General features: G+C 43.7%; 1 protein-coding gene across 5 annotated transcripts in view; it reads right to left on the bottom strand.

Annotated features, from left to right (window-relative positions):
- OMA1 (OMA1 zinc metallopeptidase) overlaps nt 1-19,155 on the bottom strand; it is a 79,832-nt gene extending 60,677 nt beyond the window's left edge. For 2 of the 5 annotated variants that reach the window (XM_051857740.2, XM_070078438.1), the window contains exons 1-2: nt 19,076-19,148; nt 1,593-2,114 (exon numbers count right to left, since the gene is read on the bottom strand). In XM_051857740.2, coding sequence (XP_051713700.1) covers nt 1,593-2,095 — 503 coding nt within the window. In that variant the 5' untranslated portion in view covers nt 2,096-2,114; nt 19,076-19,148. Of the gene's footprint in view, nt 1-1,592; nt 2,115-3,036; nt 3,086-19,075 lie in introns of all 5 variants that reach the window. The other 3 variants (XM_008265180.4, XM_008265179.4, XM_070078439.1) reach the window with 3 other exon arrangements.
- Between the last annotated feature and the right edge of the window lie 2,351 nt (nt 19,156-21,506).

The following is a 21,506-nucleotide window of genomic DNA, read 5'->3' as shown; positions in this document are numbered from 1 at the left end:
ATGATTTAGGTCAATACCTAATGTCAAAATTGTAATTGGTACTGTCAAGATTGAAGTAATATTAGTTTCACATAGGCCTTAGCTCAGCTTCACCCTAGTACCATATATTCTTCCTCCCCTCCTTGTGGTTTTCTGCCCTTATGAACCCTGTTGCTTTGAGCTTCAGGGTCGAGAATTCTTTAGGGCATGAGCCCACTCTCCACCACCAGAAACAATGGACAGTACAATTTTATCAATGTGTGGTGCTCCTATGTTGTGCTCAGGCACGTCATGAAGACAAAATGATTAGCTTTCTGCAATCTTCATGAAACAAGTCATGGGGAAAATGAAAACACTATTTAGTTGTAAAGATGTGAATTATTATACAGAAATAATAAGAGAAAAATAACAAGATTTGTTAGAAATTGAACAAAAATTGATAAATATTAATGGTTTGAGAGTTCACTTGACTAAGATCAAACCCAGTCTTACAAAAGCAAAGTTTCTCAGGTTAATGATTTGCTACCTTAGATTCCACAAATTAAAAAGGAGTAACACCTGATTTTCCTTGCGATCATAAATATAAGACCTTTTAAAAAATGTTCATGTAATATGTAAGAGAAAATTTTAAAAGACCACATTTTTAAATCATAAATTAACACACAGCAAATTGTTTCAAGATTATAAATCATACACAACAAAACTAGGCAAGGTCCACCATTTAGAAACTTAATTGTGAACTAAATATGGCAGAAGAGGGCCTAGCAAAGTTTCTTCAAAACTGCAGTTTTGGGGCCGGCGCTGTGGCACAGTGGGTTAAAGACCTGGCCTGAAGTGCCGGCATCCCATATGGGCACCAGTTCTAGTCCCAGCTGCTCCTCTTCCGATCCAGCTCTCTGCTATGGCCTGGGAAAGCAGTAGAAGATGGCCCAAGTTCTTGGGCCCCTGCACCCACATGGGAGACCCAGAAGAAGCTCCTGGCTTCTGGCTTAGGATCAGCGCAGCTCTGGCTGTTGCTGCCATCTGAGGAATGAACCAGTGGATGGAAGACCTCTCTCTCTTTCTCTACCTCTCTCTGTAACTCTTTCAAATAAATTTTAAAAAGTCTTTAAAAAAACCCTGCAGTTTTACAAATAGAAAAGTTTAATTTTTAAAAGTCAATACAATTTAGGCCGGCGCCGCGGCTCACTAGGCTAATCCTCCACCTAGCAGCACCGGCACACCGGGTTCTAGTCCCGGTCGGGGCGCCGGATTCTGTCCTGGTTGCCCCTCTTCCAGGCCAGCTCTCTGCTGTGGTCCGGGAGTGCAGTGGAGGATGGCCCAGGTGCTTGGGCCCTGCACCCCATGGGAGACCAGGAGAAGCACCTGGCTCCTGCCTTCGGATCAGCGCGGTGTGCCGGCCGCAGCGTGCCAGCCATGGTGGCCATTGGAGGGTGAACCAACGGCAAAAGGAAGACCTTTCTCTCTGTCTCTCTCTCTCTCTCTCTCTCTCTCACTATCCACTCTGCCTGTCCAAAAAAAAAAAAAAAAAAAAGTCAACACAATTTAATTCAAAATGTTCATATAAAAGCTAATAAAAGTTAATTGCTTTTTAGTTTTTTTAAGTATTTTACCTGCCTACAATGATTGCGAGGAGCTTCTGCACTGGCTTAAGAATGACCAACAAGAGGGGAACCGGAGCAGCCTGGAGCCGTGCAGAAGTGTGGAAAGTCCTGACAGCTCTTAGTGGGAAACAGCTGAGAGCATGTGATTCCAAAAGGGCAGGAACTGCTGTAACTTCTTTCATCAGTACCCGTCTTGAAAGGGACTCATTCCACGCAGTACATTTGTGGGCAACCATCCAAATTTCCTTATTTTTGGTACTAGAGAGGCATCTTGTTCTTGTGTTATTTAAAGTACTAAGAAAAGATAAGTTTCCAGGCACAAAAGTCAACTTATCACATTGATTTACTGATGCAAGTCTCTGATATTTATTTACTATGTGGTGAATCTGAACTTGATGACAGCCTGGTAAGGTTACTGCTAGTGAGTTACATTTTCTCCAGTTGGCCAGTGAATTAAATTGGAAGAAAATACAGTTTCTAGTAGCAGACTGTAGTCCATGGAAGAAGCTCATCTTTGTTTTGCTTGATTATCTGCAACACAAAAATAAAATGTGAGTATCTATGGAAAGTATTTACTTACCAAACTGAAAATGTAGTATTTAAGTAAAGGTGTTGGCTCTTCTTTCTTTAACACATCTCATAGTAAATAATCTTGGGTTTCTACCCATGGCTATATCAATGCCTTTTGGCAATGCAACTCAAATGAGTATATTTAACACTACATTTACTGTACAGTGTGTACTTTAGAAACTTAAATTTTTTTCTTTTTTCTTTTTAGTTGGACAGGAGTCTATTTTTTTTACTTTAACAGCAAATTATTTGGGGGATAATAAATGGATCATATCAAAAATAACAGTAAAATTTATTACTGTTGGCAGAAGTAGAGGGGAAGAAGGCTGTAATAAAATATTAAAATCTAGCTTATAAAATATATTTTACTGCAAATTTATTTCTCTCAAATATAAGCCTGTGACTTTTGATTGGAGTCAAGATGGAGTTAGAGGAACCAGATTTACTTTCCCAACTAAAACAACTTAAAAAAATTGGCCAGCACTGCAGCTCAATAGGCTAATCCTCCGCCTGTGGCGCCGGCACACCAGGTTCTAGTCCTGGTCAGGGCGCCGGATTCTGTCCCGGTTGCTCCTCTTCCAGTCCAGCTCTCTGCTGTGGCCCGGGAGTGCAGTGGAGGATGGCCCTGCACCCCATGGGAGACCAGGAGAAGCACCTGGCTCCTAGCTTCAGATCAGCACAGTGCACCGGCCACAGTGTGCCAGCCGCAGCAGCCATTGGAGGGTGAACCAACGGCAAAAGGAAGACCTTTCTCTCTGTCTCTCTCTCACTGTCCACTCTGCCTGTCAATAAATAAATAAATAAATATATATATATATAAAACAATGGTTTCAATGCATTGGACAAGGCAATGCAAAGACTAACTAGGTGATGGGAACTGTACCTGTTTACAATCTGGAGTGCCCAGGTCACAGTGCAGACCTCACTGGTCCCTGGAATTGAAAAGATGATGCTGAGAGTGCCAGCAGACCAAGAGAGCTAGAGCTCTCAAGACAGAGACAAGAAAAATCAGAGAGGGCCAGCGCTGTAGCATAGTAGGCTAAGCCTCCACCTGCGGTGCTGGCCAGCATCCCATATGGGCGCTGGTACGTGTCCCAGCTGTTCCTCTTCTGAGCCTGCTCTCTGCTGTGGCCTGGGAAAGCAATGGAAGATGGCTCAAATGCTTGGGCCCCTGCACCCACGTGGGAGACCAGAGGAAGCTCTTGGCTGCTGGTTTTGGATCAGCCCAGCTCGGGCCATTGCGGCCATTTGGGGAGTGGACCAGTGAATGGAGGACCTTTCTCTCTGTTTCTCCCCCTCTCTGACTGTAGATCTACCTATCAAATAAATAAATAAGAAGAGAAATCAGAGCTGTGGAGACAGCCCCCTCTTCAAGTTCAGCTGAGTCCCATCAGGGACTATGTGTAAGAAAACCCCAGATCTGGGGAAGAACGATCTGTAAAGATTGTGGGGCTCAAGAAGGGCAAGATGTAGTGCCTGTTCCCATTCATCAAGATGGAAAAACTTTTAATTTATGGCACGGGGTAGGGGACTCAGGAGAGTTTGCCCTTAGTGTTGAGAAAACTGAATGCTGCTCTGGCCACAACCCATAAAGATTAAGAGCAATTCATAAAAATATCAAACTATTTCTAAGTCACAACCTCATCCCAGAAAAACAAAAGTTCAAGACCTTTCTTTTCTAAGAGGGGTTATAAGAACACAAAAATACCCAGCACCTAACGAGGTACAGTTTACAATTTAAAAATCACCAAGCATGCAAGAAGTAGGATGTGTGATCTGTAATTGGGAGAGATACCAATCTATGTAAACTAATGCCTAAATAACACAAATGACAGCATTAATAGACAAAGATGTAAAGTAGTCATTATAACTATATTCTAAAGGAAAATGTGATCGTGTTATGTAAAGACATGGAATACATTTCCTTAAAAGGACCTACATTTAACTTTCAAAACAATAAAATTATGTCTGAGACTTAAAAATGCAGTGGATGAAACAAATACAAGATCAGATATTGTGGAAATATATACTTCAGAACTTTAAGGCTTATCAATAGAACAATCTAAAATGAAATACTGAAAGGAAACAGACTGGAAAAATGCACAGAGTATTATTAAGTGCAGGAGAACTTCAAGTAGCTTTAATGTCCTTATAACTAAAGTTCCCTAAAAGGGGGAGAAGTGGTAGCAGAAAAAAACATTTGAAGAAAGAATGGCTCAAATGTTTCCAAACCTGATAAAAATCATAAAACCTGGGGCCAGCGCTGTGGCTCACTTGGTTAATCCTCTGCCTGTGGCGCCGGCATCCCATATGGCTGCCGGGTTCTAGTCCCGGTTGCTCCTCTTCCAGGCCAGCTTTCTGCTGTGGTCAGGGAGGGCAGTGGAGGATGGCCCAAGTGTTTGGGCCCCTGCACCCACGTGGGAGACCAGGAAGAAGCACCTGGCTCCTGGCTTCGGATCAGCACAGCGCCAACCGTAGCAGCCATTTGGGGAGTGAACCAATGGAAGGAAGACCTTTCTCTCTGTCTCCCTCACTACCTATAACTCTACCTGTCAAATAAAAAAAAATAAATAAAATAAAAGCACAAATCCAAAAAGTTTAATGAAGCCCATATACAAGAAATACAAAGGAAACAGGTCCAAAGCACATCACAATTTCTTAAAACCAGCAAGAGAAAAATCTCAGACTTGATATCTTTTTTTAAGTTTCATGTATGTATGTATGTATGTATGCATTTGAGAGGGAGAGAGAGAGAGAGAAAGACCTTCCATTTGCTGGTTCATTCTGCAAATGGCCACAATAGCCAGGACACAGTCAAACCGAAATCAAGAACCAGGGACTTCATCCTGGTCTCCCACGAGGGTGACAGGGTCCCAAATACTTGGGCTATCTTCCACTGCCTTCCTATGTGCCTGAGCAGGAAGATGGATCAGACAAATAGCCACGATGTGAACCAGTACCCCGATATGCAATGCCAGAGGAGACCCAAGTGATAGCTTAACCCACTGAACCACAGATTCAACTTCTTAGATGAAACAATTCCTTGAAACACAAACTACTATAGCTCACTCAAGAAATAATCCGAAGAGTCCTATAACAATTTTTAATTGAAGTTGTAGATTATAAAAAAAAAAAAAAAAAAAAAAACTCCAAAAACAAAGATTTAGGCCCAAATAGCTTCCCTGGTGAATTCTACTAAACATTTAAAGAGGGAATAATAGGCCGGCGCTGCGGCTCACTAGGCTAATCCTCCGCCTAGCGGCGCCGGCACACCGGGTTCTAGTCCCGGTTGGGGCGCCGGATTCTGTCCCGGTTGCCCCTCTTCCAGGCCAGCTCTCTACTGTGGCCAGGGAGTGCAGTGGAGGATGGTCCAGGTGCTTGGGCCCTGCACCCCATGGGAGACCAGGAAAAGCACCTGGCTCCTGGCTCCTGCCATCAGATCAGCGCGGTGCGCCGGCCGCAGCGTGCCGGCCGCAGCGGCCATTGGAGGGTGAACCAACGGCAAAGGAAGACCTTTCTCTCTGTCTCTCTCTCTCACTGTCCACTCTGCCTGTCAAAAAAAAAAAAAAAAAGAGGGAATAATAATAATTCTATGTTTAAGAAACTCTTTCAGAGATCTCCGCAAGTGAGATCCCAGTGGAAAGAACAGGTCATCAAAGAAGGAGGTACCTTTCTCTGAAGGGAGGAGAGAACTTCCACTTTGACTACGACCTTGTCTAAATATGATCAGAGTCGGTGAACTCAAAAGGCTTCCATAGCCTTGGCAACTCATGACAAGAGCCTGGGGTGATTACTCATGCCATAAACAAGAGTGTCAATTTGTTAAGTCAACAACAGAAGTCACTTACTCCTCATGTAGGATCTCTGTCCTTAATGTGCTATAACTAGTACTCAAACAGTATTTTTCACTTTGTGTTTCTATGTGGGTGCAAACTGTTGAAATCTTTACTTAATGTATGCTAAACTGATCTTCTGTATATAAAGAGAATTGAAAATGAATCTTGATATGAATGGAAGGGGAGAGGGAGCGGGAAAGGGGAGGGTTGCGGGTGGGAGGGAAGTTATGGGGGGGGGGAAGACATTGTAATCCATAAGTTGTACTTTGGAAATTTATATTCATTAAATAAAGTTAAAAAAAAAAAGAAACTCAGGAAATTAAACAGGACAGAATAGTTTGCAGCTCATTCAGTAAGACTAGCATTGCCCTAATACTGAACAGAAAATTACAAGAAAACTATAATGTAATATCCCTCATGAACCTATCTACAAAAATTATTTTTTTATTTTGACAGATAGAGTTAGACAGTGAGAGAGAGAGAGACAGAGAGAAAGGTCTTCCTTCCATTGGTTCAGCCCCTAAATGGCTGCTATGGCCGCCACTGCACTGATCTGAAGCCAGGAGCCAGGTGGAAGATTAGCCAAGTGAGCCACGGCACCGGCCCCTACAAAAATTCTTAACAAATTCTTAGAAAATCTAGCTCAAAATATAAAATGGATAATACCTCATCACCAAGTGAGGCTCATCCCAGGAATGCAAGATTTTTTCAACACTTGTAAGTCAAAAGAATTCACCTTATTAACAGACTGTAAAAGAAATAGTATATGATCATCCCAATAGACACAAAAAACATATTTGATAAAACTAAATATTCACCACTGATTAAAAAACAAAACAGGGGCCAGTGCTGTAGTGTAGCAAGTAAAGCCACCTCCTGCAGTGCTGGCATCCCATATGGGTGCCAGTTCAAGTCCTGGCCGCTCCACTTCTGATCCGGCTCTCTGCTATGTCCTGGGAAAGCAGTAGAAGATGGCTCAAGTCCTTGGGCCCCTGCACCCTTGTGGGAGACCCAGAAGAAGCTCTTAGCTCCTGGCTTCAGATCAGCACAGCTCTGGCCATTGCAGCCAACTGGGAAGCCAAGCAGCAGATGGAAGACCCCTCTCTGTCTCTCTCTGCCTCTGCTTCTCTGTAACTCTGCCTGTCAAATACACAAATAAATATTAAAAAAAAAAAAAAACTCCTAGTAAACTAGGAATAGAAGAAAACTTCTTCAACCTCATAAAAGACATTTACAGAAAAGTATAGCCAACAGCTGTATTTACTGGTGAAAGACTGTAGCTCCCTCCTCAAGTCAGGAATAAGCCATGACTGCTCTAACCACTACTGCTCTATCAACAAGCACTGGAATTTCCAGACAGAAGAAAGGGGCAAGGGAAGAGAAGAGGAAAAAATGGTATCCAGACTAGAAATAAACTAGTAAAATGATCTTTACTCCTGGAGCCAGTGTTGTTATGCAGTGGGTTAAGCCACCATCTGCAATGCCAGCATCCCCTATAAGCATCGGTTCCTACTGCTCCATTTCCAGTCCAGTTTCCTACTAATGCATCTGAGAAAGCAGTGGAGGATGGCCCATGTAACTAGGCCTTTGCACCCACAAGGGAGACCAGATTGAGTTTCAGGCTCCTGTCTTCTGCCTGGCTCAGTCCTTGCTGTTGTGGACATTTTGGGAGTATGAAATAGTGGATGGAAGATCTCTCTCTCTCTGGGGCTGGTGCTGTGGTGTAGCAGGTGAGAGGTAGCATCCCATATGGGCACCAGTTCAAATTAAAGCTTCTCCACTTGCCATCCAGCTCCTTGCTAATGCACCTGGGGAAGCAGCAGATGGCCCTGGGTCCCTGCACCCACGTGGGAGACCCAGAAGAAGCCAGACCTGGCTTTGGCCTGGCCCAGCCCTGATCATTGGGCCATTTGAGGAGTGAACCAGCAGATGAAAAATCTCTCTCTGTGTCTCCCTCTCTCTGTAACTCTGCCTTTCAAATAAATAAACATATGAATTTTTAAATAGTCCTTATTTCTAGATAACATGATCATTTATCTACATAGAAAATCCAAAGATGGCTGAATAGGGTGCATCCACACTAATTTCAGTGGCTCTGGAAATGAAAAGAACAAAGAGAGGACTAAGTTTCCAGGGGCCTGACTGGAGGAAATTTCCAGCAAAAAACTGAAAAACCCAAGATGACTCCGTGGGATAAGAGGAGAGAAGACAGAGACACCGCTGCAGCCGCCATCACACCACAAGGCAGGAAGAAATCACCATGCGCCCTACCACTGGCAGTTTTGGCTGGGAGGAAATCCCAGTCGCCCACGTTTACTTTAGCCTGGGGAGCTGGCTGGGGTCTGAGCAACTGCCAGACTTAAGGCAGGGAAGCCGACCTGCTTCTTCCCTCCTCCACTCCTGCAGCATGCCATACCTGGTAGCAAAAAGAGGGCTGTGCTCCTGTGTTCCACTCCTACCTGATTCAGAATGAGCAGCAGGAGCAGATGCCATCTTCTTAAAGAGATGAGAGGAGACTGCAGCAGCCAGTGTTGCTGGTGATACTGCCCGAGGGAGAACCTTGCGGGCCACACAGACTTTGACTCCAGCCTGGAGCACTAGTGGGGGGCAGGGTACCCACCTAAACCCAGGAAGCATGAGCACGTTGCCTGCTCCCCACCCCCCAACAAGGGCTCCTGAAGAACAGCAGAGAAGCAGCAGCACCTTAAAAGGCAGGTAGAGCCTGCCGTGGCTCACATGCGTGTGACTAGGGGATTTCATCCAAGGGATAAATCCACGGTTCCCACTTCGAGTCTCGCTGGGAGGGTTGGCAAGGGGCAGGGCACCTACGTATGCCTGTGAGGCTCTCTCTTCCCCTCTATATCACTGGTGCCTGTACTCAAACTGCCAAGGCAGAACACCAACAGATGCCTGGCTCAGGGAACACCTCGGCTCTCGCTGTGGACAGAGCAGCCTTGCAGGTCTGAGAATGGATCCCCTGCTCCCTGTGACTGTGAAGCCCTGTGTGCTATGACTACAGGAATTCTGTGACTGCACGACAGGGTGTGGGCTATAGCTGGGTATCTGGGCAGCCACTATGATTGGTTTCAGTGGCTCAGAGTTCCCGAAGTGCCTGGGATGGACCTCTGCAGTGGGTTCTGTGCTCCCACTGAGGATCACACAGATCCTATGTCCTATGTGTGCTTCTTGCAAATGTGGGGGTGGGGTGTGTAGACACTGGGCTCAGCCTGGGCACTGATCACCTTGGCAGAGAGAAGGTGAGGCAGCAATCACACCAGCTGACGTGATCATACCCTCCCCCTGCTGACAATACTGGCGATCTACCACACCCAGCGTTGACGACAGCCTGGACTCTTGTACCATATCCAAGCAATGACCAGAGCTCCCTGGCCCCACCCAGCACACACCTCTGAATATTCACTGAAGGAACAGACGCTAAACTAAGCCACAGAGGCATATTTCAAAGATAAAAGCCATCAGAGGAGAAAACCAACAAGTGATTCCACAAATGTCTAAAAATAAACATAGAAACAAGAGAAACATGAACAAGGAAGACTATATGACTCCCCCAAAGAAACACAACATTTCAATTTTGAATGTGAAAACAGAGACTGATGTAATGCCTGACTTATCAATAATAACCTTGAACGTAAATGGCCCAACTCTCCACTTAAAAGATACAGACTATCTGAAATGGATTTAAAAATGAGACACATCTATTTGCTGCCTGCAAGAAATACACCTCACCAACAAACATACACACAGACTGAAAGTTAAATGATAGAAAAAGACATTCATACTATGGAAAGCAAAAAAGAGCAGGAACAGCCATCCTGATATCAGACGAAATAGACTTTAACACAAAAACTTAAAAGAGACAAAAGGAGGGGGGCATTATGTAGTGATTTAAGGGATCAATTCATCAAGAAGATGTGACTATAATAAATGTAAATGCCCAATGCCAGGGTACCTGGCTATTTAAAATAAATGTTAATAGATCTAAAGAGAGACACAGACTCCAATAAAACAGAATGGGAGGACTTTAACACTCCACATACATCAATGGACCGATAAATTACACAAAAAATCAACAAAGAAACAACAAAAGTAATCTACACTATGGACATACTGATATCTACAGAACATTTCATCCCACACATTATTATCAGCAGTGCATGAAACTCTCTCTAGGACAGACCATATGCTAGGCCATAAAGCAAGTCTCAAAAAATTTAAAACAACTGAAATCATACCACGTATCTTTTCTGAACCACAACAGAATGAAGCTAGAAATTAACAACTTAAGAATCACTAGAAAATATGCAAACACATGGATACTGAACAACAGGCTCCTGAATGAGCACTGGGCTATAGAAGAAATCAAAAGGGAAATTAAAAAATTCCTAGAAATGAATGAAGATGACAACACAACATATCAAAACCTATGAGATACAGCAAAAGCAGTGTTAAAAGGAAGTTTATAGCATTAGTGCCTACATCGAGAAATTGGAAAGGCACCTCAAGGACCTAGAAAAACAACAAACAGAACCCAAAATTAATAGAAAGAAAGAACTAAAATTAGAAAAGAAATAAAACTGAGATTTAAAAAAAGATAAAAGATTAGAGAAATGAAGAGCTGGTTTTTTGAAAAAATAAACAAAATTGATAGCCATTCCCTCAACTAACCCAAAAGGCGGAGTGAAAGACCCAAATTAATAAAATCAAGAGATGAAAAGGGAGATGTAACAACAGAATCCACAGAAATAAAAAGAATCATCAGGAATTACTACAAATAGCTATATGCCAACAAGTTGCAAAGTCAAGAAGAAATGGGGGGCCAGCGTTATGGCATAGCTGGTAAAGCCGTTGCCTGCAGTGCCAGCATTCCATATGGGTGCTGGTTTGAGTCCCAGCTGTTCTACTTCTGATCCAGCTCTTTGCTAAGTCCTGGGAAAGCAGTACAAGATGGCCTAAGTCTTTGGGCCCTTGCACCTGTTTGGGAAACCCAAAAGAAGCTCCTGGCTCCTGGCTTTGGATCTGCCTGGCTCCAGCTGTGGCAGCCATTTGGGAAGTGAACCTGTGGATGGAAGACTTCTTTCCTTCCCTCTGCCTCTCTGTAATTCTGCCTTTCAAATAAATAAATAAAGGAGGAAGAGGAGAAACAGATAGATTTCTGGACAAATATAATCTACCAAAATTGAGTTGTGAAGACATAGAAAACCTAAATAGAACAATAACCAAGACAGAGACTGAATCAGTAATAAAGACTCTCCCAACAAAGAAAAGCCCAGGACCAGTTGGCATCACTATTGAACTCTACCAAATGTTTAAAGAACTAATTCCAATTCCTCTCATACTACTCAAAGTAATTGAAAGGCTGGGAGTCCTCCTAAGCTCCTTCTATGGGGCCAGCATCATCTTAATTCCAAAACCAGAGAAAGATACAACAACGAAAGAAAACAACAGACCAATATCACATAGATGCAAAAATCCTCAACAAAATGCTAGCTAATCAAGTCCAATAACACAGCAGAAATATTATTCACCTGGATCAAGTGAGATTTATCCCAGGCAAGCAGGGATGGTTCAACATTCACAAATCAATCAGTGTGATACATCACATTAACAAACTGAAGAATAAAAACCATATGATCATCTCAAAAGATGCAGAGAAAGCATTTAATAAAATACAAGATCCTTTAATGATAAAAACCTGAAGCAAATTGGGTATAGAAGGAACATTCCTTACCACAACCAAGTTAACATGACAAACCCACAGTAAGCATCATATGAAATGGGAGAAAGCTGGAACCATTTCCATAAGATTCAGAATCAGACAAAGATGTCCACTATCACCACTGCTATTCAACACAGTCCTGGAAGTTTTAGCCAGAGACACAGACAAGAAACAAAAATCAAAGGGATACAATCTGTAAAAGGAAGAAGTCAAATTATCCCTGTTTGCAGATGACAAGACCCTATAAAGACTCCACTAACAGACTACTGGAACTCATAAGAGAGTTTTGTTGTATATACAGACAAAAGACTCCACTAACGGGCTATTGGAACTCATAAGAGAGTTTTGATGTATACACAGACAATGCCATGGCTGAGAAAGAACTTGTAAGATAAGTACCATTCACAATATCTACAAAAAAAATTAAAATACCTTGGAATAAATTTAGATCTCTATAAATAAGATCTCTACAATTAACACTACAAAACATTAAAGGAAGAAATAGAAAAAGATAGAAAAAAATGGAAGAATCCTCCCTGTCATGGATTAGAAGAATTAAAATCATCAAAATGTAAATAGCCATTTACAGATTCAATTCATTCCCAAACAAAATAGCAATGACATTCTCAGATCTAGAAGAAACAATGCTAAAATTCATATGGCAATACAAGAAACTCCAAATAGCTAAAGCAATCTTAACCAAAACAAAGCCAGAGGTATCACAATATCAGATTTCAAGACATACTACAGGGCAGTTAAAATCAAAACAGCCTGCTACTGGCACAAAAATAAACATGTAGACCAATGGAAAAGAACAGAAACCCAAGAAGCCAATCCACACACCTACAACCAACTAATCTTTGACAAAAGAGCTAAAATCAATCCCTGGAAAAAGGACAGTCTCTTCAACAAATGATGCTAGAAAACTGGATCTCTGCATACATTAAGTATGAAAAAAAGACCCCTATCTTCCACAAAAATCAACTCAAAAATGGACCAAGCACCTACATCTATAACCTGATACCAACAAATTACTGGAGGAGAACAATGGAGAAACCCTGTAAGACACTGGCATAGGCAAAGAGTTCTTGGAAAAGACCCCAGAAGCACAGGCAATAAAAGCAAAAATAGACAAGTGGGATTACATCAATCTAGGAAGTTTCTGCACCAAAAGAAACGCTTGACAAAGTAAAAAGAGGCAATTGACAGAATAGCAGAAAATATTTGCAAACTATGCAACTAATAAAGGATTAACATCCAGAATCTATAAAGAGCTCAAGAAACTCAACAAGAACAAAACAAACAATCCAGTTAAGAAATGGGCAAACAACTTGAACAGATATTTTTCAAAGGATGAAATTCAAATGGCCAACAGACACATTAAAAAAATGCTCAAGATCACTAGCCATCAAGGAAATGCAAATAATAACCACAATAGTTTCACCTCACTCCAGCTAGAATGGCTATCATACAGAAAACAAAAAACAATAAATGCTGCAGAGGATGTAAGGAAAAACATACCCTAATACACTGTTGGTGGGAATGTAAACTAGTGCAGCCATTGTGGAAGACAGTATGGAGATTCCTCAGAAAGCAGAAAATACATCTACCATATGACCCAGCCATCCCACTCCTGGGAATTTACACAAACAAAATGAAATCAGCATATGAAAGAGTTATTTATACCCCCATGTTTACTGCAGCTCAATTCACTATAGCTAAGATATGGAATCAACCCAGATGTCCAATAACTGATGGCTGGATAAAGAAAATGTATTATATATATGCTATGGAATATTACTCAGCCATAAAAAAGAATAAAATCCTGTCTTTTGCAACAAAATGAATATAACTGAAAACCATTACACTTAGTGAAATAAACCAGTCCCAAAAAGACAAATTCCATGTTTTCCCTGATCTGTGGTAATAAAGTACAAAAAAGTGTAACGTATATGAGCAAAACTAACATTTTGAGATTTTTGTTTACAGCCTTGTCTTCAGTACAGTGCTGTTTTCTTCTTAATAATTGCTGAATTCTTTATTTAGTTGAGGGTTAAGCTTATGATTATAAAATAAACTGAAAGTACACCATTGTTAAAAAGAAAAAAACAAGAAAGTAAGGAAGAGGGAGGGGATAATGTGGATGGGAGAGAGGGTAGAGGATGCAAAGTATCATCATGCTCCTAAATCTTTATATATGAAATATAGGAAATTTGCTCACTTTATATAAACAAAAAATTTAAAAAAAGAAAACCCAAAGGAATATACCCAAGAAAGCTAATAAAATAACTGAGTTTAGTAAGATAGCAAGATATAAGATCAACATACTAAAACAATTGTGTTTCTATATGCTAGCAAGTGATAGAAGCCAGAGTCCACTCCCAAAGCCAGTATGCACAGTATTCTGATTCTAGCTCTATGAAATGACTGCTGAAAATCTCAACTAATCTACAGTGAAAGGTCAGTGATTACCTGCTAATGGGTAAGTAAAAAGGGGCAGAGGGAGGCATCACCATGTTGGAAGTAATAAATATTTCGCCATTTTGATTGTGATGTTGGTTTCACAGATGTACAGATATTTCAAAACTCACATTCTAAAGTTCAAATATATACTATCTGTTGCATGCCAAGTAGACATCAAACTATTTTTTAAAGGATAATTAAAAAAAAAAAAAACACCCAAATGCAATATGCGAATGAACTTTCAATCCTAATTTGGAAGTAAAAAAAAGCAGCTTTAGAAGACAAATGAACTGAAATTATCTGAATCTGAATGTAGATTTGCTTTTAAGTTATTTTAAGTAATTATTATTTATTCTCTCAGGTGACAAATGATAACATGGTTATACAGGCAACTGTCCATTCCTGAGATACTTGCTCCAGTACCTATGACAAATGAAAGTTTCAAATTGTAACACACATGTACACACAGATACAAAGGACAAAAAGCCAATACTATAAAATATTTTTTTTTGACAGGCAGAGTGGACAGTGAGAGAGAGAGACAGAGAGAAAGGTCTTCCTTTGCCGTTGGTTCACCCCTCAATGGCCGCTGCGGCCGGCGCACCACGCTGATCTGAAGCCAGGAGTCAAGTGCTTCCTCCTGGTCTCCCATGTGAGTACAGGGACCCAAGCACTTGGGCCATCCTCCACTGCACTCCCAGGCCACAGCAGAGAGCTGGCCTGGAAGAGGAGCAACCGGGACAGAATCCAGCGCCCTGACCGGGACTAGAACCTGGTGTGCCAGTGCGGCAGGCGGAGGATTAGCCTAGTGAGCCGTGGCACCAGCCCAATACTATAAAATATTAACAACTGTTGTACCTAAGTGATGGTTATACAAGGACAATTCAAAAAATTCATGGAGGCCGGCGCCGCAGCTCACTAGGCTAATCCTCCACCTGTGGCACCGGCACTCCGGTTCTAGTCCCGGTTGGGGCACCGGTTCTGTCCTGGTTGCTCTTGTTCCAGTCCAGCTCTCTGCTGTGGCCCAGGAAGGCAGTGGAGGATGACCTCTCAAAAAAAAAAAAAAAAAAAAAAACATGATTGGGCAAGTCTAAGGTTGGCCAGAGCTGCACCAATCCCAAGCCAGGAGCCACGAGCTTCCTCCGGGTCTCCCACATGGGTTCAGGGTCCCAAGGACTTGGGCCATCTTCAGTGCTTTCCCAGGCCATAACAGAGAGCTGGATCAGATGTGGAACAGCTGGGATTTGAACTGGCACCCATATGGGATGCTGGCACTGCAGGCGGCGGCTTTAACTACTACACCACAGCGCACAGCGCTGGCCCCTCCCAATTTTCAATACTGAGTCAGTTCCAGAAAATACAGGATTATCTCTACAGTGACTATTTAAAAAAAAAAAAAGATTTTTATTTATTTTATTTAAAAGGCAGAGTTGGGGGGGCGGAGACAAAGAGAGATCTTCCATCTGCTAGTTTACACCCCAAATGGCTGCACCAGCCAGGACTGTGCCAGGCCAAAGCAAGGAGCCAGGAGCTTCTTCTCGGTCTTGCATTTAGGTACCTGAACCCAGGGCCATCTTTGGCTGCTTTCTCAGGTGCACTGGCAAGGAGCTGGACTGGAAGTAGAGCAGCCAGGAACTGAACCAACACTCATGTGGGACGTCCACATTACAGGTGGTGGCTTAACCTGCTACACCACAGCACTGGCCCTTGCAGTGACTTTAATATCCAAAAAAATCTCAACCCACATTAAACAGTCATGTTAGTTCTACCTCCTTAATATCTCAATACATCCCTTCCTGGGTCTGTGGCCTAAGGTCTTGACTATCATATACCCTCTAATCTCTGTCTTATTTCATCACCAGCCCCTGACCCTCCACTTATCCCTCAAACTAGAGGTAAAAAAATCTCTCAAAATGGAAATCAGACAACCAAATCTACCCCCACAATTCACACAAAGTCCTACACTGCAAGATGTTACACATCATCTAAAAATGGAGACCTATGTCATGACAAAGAGACACGAAAAATTTTAAAATAGTAACAATAAATGCTACAGAGCAGGGGAGGCAAACCCAACTGTGGAAAGCGGCCCTGTGTAACAGAACTTTTGCAAAGTGGAATGTTCTCTATCTGGGCTGTCCAACAGTCGCCCTACACATGTGGGTGGCTACTGAGCACTGGAAATGTGGCAGGTGCCTCTGAAGAATAGATTTTTAAATGAAGTTAAATGGCCATACTGCATGAGACTAGTGGCACCCATATTATACGGCAGACTTAAGGTGTAGGCAGCAGGATCAGCAAAGCCACACTAATGTGAGTGCAGATTCATGCTTATCTAAAGGGGGGTACAAGCTAATGGAATTTGAGCTTAGTGTTGCCAGTGTTTCAAAACTTTGAAGGAAAGACAAAAGTTCAGACTTTACATGAAATATTTTAAAATGTTGGCAACCAACTTAAATTATCTTTAGCTGCTCTGACCAAACTTCCCAGGCCTTATTCAGTGTCTTACCTGGAAATTGTTATGCATTCAGTGCACATTTAATAAGTGCTTGCTGGGGCCAGAGCTGTGGCACAGCGGGTAAAGCCTCTGCCTACAGTGCTGGTATCCCATGTCGGCACCGGTTCAAGGCCCGGCTGCTCCACTTCCAATCTAGCTGTCTGCTGTGGCCTGGGAAAACAGTAGAAGGCCCCTGCAGCCGTGTGGGAGACCTGGAAGAAGCTCCTGGCTTCAGACTGGCTCATCTCTGGTCGTTGTGGCCATCCTGGGAGTGAACTAGCAGTTGGAAGACCTTTCTGTCTCTCTCTGCCTTTCAAATAAATAAATACATCTTTAAATAATAATAATAATAATAATAATAATAGTAATAATAATGAAGTGCCTGCTACATGCCAGACACCATTTTGAGTGCTAGGGATAGTGCCAAGAACAAGACAGAAACCTCTGCCCAACTTGTAAAATAATAATACCACATGCTAGAATACACAAAAGTAAATAAATCTTAACAGAGAGGCACCAACTATTCACAATGATGATTGTGGGTAGCAAGATGGTGATTACGCAGGATTCAGTATTTCCATCTTACAGAAGCCCAAAAACAGGTAACTGCTTTTGTAATTTCCACTGGTTTTCCATGAAAGTGCTAGACCAGGCCCTTCAAAATGCAGCCCTACCCCTCTCTACACACACACTACTTCCCCACACACCTTCCCCAACTCTCCTTCTTCCGCTCCTGAATTCCAGACCTCCTTACTTACACCCTTCAGGAAATGTTCACATCTGAGCCCTTGCACATCTGTTCACTGTGCTTAGTTCTGCTCATATAACAAGCAAACTCCCGCTCACCTCTCATGACATGTGTGACTTTAAGCATTTTACTGACATGAAGGTAGAAGCAAAAGCCCCAAACACCATACATAAATAATTCAAAAAGTGTTATCACTTATATCATTGACAATCAAGCGTCATTTAGAATGGAAATATGCTCTAAGCCTGGTACTTTGTAGTCCTCGGTTTTCCTATAAGGAAGTGTAAAGAATGGAGAAAGATAAGGCTGGTGCTGTGGAGCAGTAGGTTAAAATCCCAGCCTGCAGCGCCAGCATCCCATATGGGTGTCAGTTCAAGTCCCAGCTGCTCCTTTTTTGATCCAGCGCTCTTCTATGGCCTGGGAAAGCAGTAGAAGGTGGCTCAAGTCCTTGGGCCCTTGCACCCTTGTGGGAGACGGGGAAGAAGTTCCTGGCTCCTGACTTTGGATCAGCTCAGCTATGGCGACGGTCATTCAGGGAGTGAACCAATGGAAAGGAAGACCTCTCTCTCTGTCTCTCTGTCTCTAACTCTCTCTGAAACTCTTTTAAATAAATAAAATAAATCTTTAAAAAAAATGGAGAAAGAAATCCATGTATTCATTTTCAAACTGCTAGAGTACGGAGAGCAGAAGAGTAAGGGCTGACACATCCTCTTTAAGAACTGTGGCAGGTCAACAAACATAGCTGGCACTCTCCCAGCATTACTAAATGAACGGTGTGGAAGAATTAAACAATCTGGACTGTTAGCCTCTCAGAACATTTCAGAGCCTCAATTCCTTAAGTACCATCTCAGAATGAGCGAGGACAGCGCTCACTGGCACTCCCGGCTGAAGCCTGGACGACAGTGCTAATAACTCTTGCTGAAAATGACTATTTCTTCTCCGGTTTCTATGGAAACGGCTGTCAGATTGGCAAAAATAGTACGCGTACTTTAAACCAATCATTCAAGCAGAGTACACGCATGACGGGAGGCTTTTTAAAGAACCGGAAGGCCCCAGCAACACACGGAGCCCCTTCGCCCGGCAGAGGACAGCCAGCAACCCATGCCTCGCTCCCAGCCACTGGGGTGGGTCAGCCCCTGAATTCCACATGAGGTTCTTGTCGGCTAAATGCACTTAAAACACCGTGTTGGGGATTGCACGGCGCAGGACTGCTGCTGCGTTTTACATCGCCAGCTGACGTGGAAACAGTACGAACAGCGATTCTGTAGGCAAGTTTGCGAATCGTTTCCCGGCTGAGGTTGGGCAGGAGGACTTTTTCTTTTCTCTCCGAGAGGGAGGAGACTGGACGCTCAGCCACTGACTCAGACGCCCGAGGCGGGGGGCGGCATCTGGGGCTGGACTCAGTCCTCCGAGAGGAGGCGAACCCGGGCTTCCGGCAGCCCCCGCCGCGCACTCCCGGTCTGCGCACCCGCCCGGCCCCACACGCCCGCCGGGGGCTGCTTCATCCCACCCCCGGCTCCGCTCCCCCAGCTCCCCGCTCCCCCTCAAAGTCCTGCCCACTCCGGCCCTCACACTCCGCCCCTCCCCGCTACCCGGCAGAACTCGGAGAAGCAGGGCGATGGCGTCACCACGAGTACATACTCTAGCAGAGCCGAGAGCGAGGAATCCTCCGACCCGACATGTGCGCACGCGCACACTCCCTCCCAGAAGCCCCGCCCCCGCACTTCCTGCCCCCTGCTCTGGCCTGGGCGCCTTTTTGCTCCGCCCACACCGGGCAGTGGATACGCTCGCCCAGAGCCGTTCTCTACGTGGGTCCTGGGCCTTGGCGCGCGCGGTAGCGCCCTGGCGCCCCCGTGCGGCCGGAGGAGGGCCATGGCCCTGGGCTGACTCGCCTGGGAACAACTCTACCTAGTCATGGTCTTGGTATTTGGCTTAGTTGAATTGGATCCTTGGAAGAATGAGTGAGGGAAGGGTGCGCCCGCTGTAAAGTCTAAGGCAGTACTGGCCGAAAGGACTCGAGGTCTTGGCTCTGAGGCTGCGCTGAAGGAAGTAGTCTTAGGAATATGGGTAGGTTCTACTTTCACCTGACTCCTGGCATGACTATGTTGAGAGGAAATGTGACCTGAAGTGGCTGGAAGTTACCTGAAAATAACCGGCTACGAAACAGTGTGCATAGTATACTTCCCTCGTTCCAGCAAAAAGGAGTATTTTTTGAGCATCAGCAGCTACATTCTTGGTGCCAACAATACAGCAATGGACAAGGCAAAGACTTGACTTTCATGGACTTTGTCTCAAAAGTAAGTAAGCAAGATATCCCATAGTGATGAGTAGTATGTCCCATAATGGTTTATTATATTTATACTCTCTGCACAACAAGAAATATCTCAAAGGACGTGAATGCAATGAATAATTTTAGGTATTTCTCTTACAATTTTTAAAATCTTGCTTATGTGTGTTTTATAACTTGCCTTTGACTTTTAAGAGGATATACTGGCAGACTCCCTGACCAACAGACTTCTTAAAAGTAGCAGGTCCCTCAGTTTTCTTAGGGTTGTTTTCCCAACCTCTAGTGTGCGTGTGTCTTACCAAGGTTTCCAACGTGTTAGCCACTGCAGGCTCGCCCTGTCTGGTTAACAGGATGTCATTGGAGTAGTAGGTGGGTGTGATGTCACATGGTCTAGGTGCTTTTGGACTGCATAATGCCAGCACAATGGCCATGACTGGGACTACTATTTAGTTAAGTCTGTAGTAATCTTCCATCACTCTCACAGATCCACCTCATTTCTGAAGGGGTCATACTGACGAGTTAATTGGAGAAATAACAGGGATGGCCACCTCTGTACTTCTTAAGTCTTTAATGATGGCCTTCATCTCCACCATGATGCACCCTCATCGGCTCAAATGACATCTTAGCTTTGGCTATTATTTGATTGGCCTGGGGAGAGGAGCAGCTTCAGAGACTTCCACTTAGCCTTCTCCATCACAACTCAAGACCAAGGACCTAATATGGAGATTGATCCAGATGCCAAACATAAACTCCCACTTACTCACTCAAGGACTGGGGAAACATCCACTGGATGTGTCCATGGAGCCGTGGGCCCACTGTAAGCTTGAGGTTATCCAGGACACTGCTTACTACCTGACCTCTACCAGTCCTCATACTTACAGAGGGAGACTATTTTGGGTAACAAGACCCTTTCAGACTCTGCGAACTATCTGGATATTCCTCTTTTTTTAACATATGGTCAGCCAAGAAGATGGCCATGTGCCTAAGGCCAAAAGATGGTCATTACAGTAAGCACCTGTTGTAATGTTGGAAGGTTCTTCTCTAGAGACCCTGCAGCCTCTTCAGTGAGTGAGTTCTATGGTCTGAGAATGAAGATTGTCTTAGGTCTGAGAACCCAGTGTGGAGCCTAACGTTTTATTATTGATTGACTTCCTGCTCTTCCATTCTTGCCTTCTTCTGCATGTGACTATTAAGCAGCACCCTTGTTGGCTGCCCATCTATTTTCCTCTAGAGACACGATGTGCAATTAAATGTCTCCACAACTCGTTGTGAATCAAATTTCCTTGAGTGCTCCTCTGTCCCTACATCTGTTAGCACTACAAGCCTGTCTAGCGGTTAAAGCTACCACCTGGCTTCTATTACTTTGGGATCCCCAAGAATAATATGAAGCCCAGCCTTCTAATCATCTCTCTTACCATCATCCACAGCCTACAGAGGACAGCCCCTCTGAACTTTGTGGTGATGCTGGTACAACTCCCACCTGTGTATTCCCATCACTTCTGTATTTGGTGTTGTCCCTTGGGCTTTCAGTAGAATATAACCCTCTGGCGGGTCTTCTGGCCCCAAATAATTAATTCATGTTGGCAAGCCCCCTTCTACCAGCTCCTTCTTTCCTTTCCCTAAGTTTCTTCCAGGGCAGTTCAACCATTACCACTTCACTGTGCATGGGGTGTGCATGGGCTGTGGCTTTTTCCTGGCTTCTGAGAGTCACCTAGCTGTGAATTTATCCCATCTCCTAGGATCGTGTCAAGGTCCCACCTCCAAGAAAGTTTCCCCAAATTAATG

The sequence above is a fragment of the Oryctolagus cuniculus genome, chromosome 7 (genome assembly GCF_964237555.1).
Source record: "Oryctolagus cuniculus chromosome 7, mOryCun1.1, whole genome shotgun sequence".
Taxonomy (NCBI): Eukaryota; Metazoa; Chordata; class Mammalia; order Lagomorpha; family Leporidae; genus Oryctolagus; species Oryctolagus cuniculus.
Note: the sequence above shows the minus strand (reverse complement) of the source record. Positions and strands in the feature narration are given on the sequence as shown.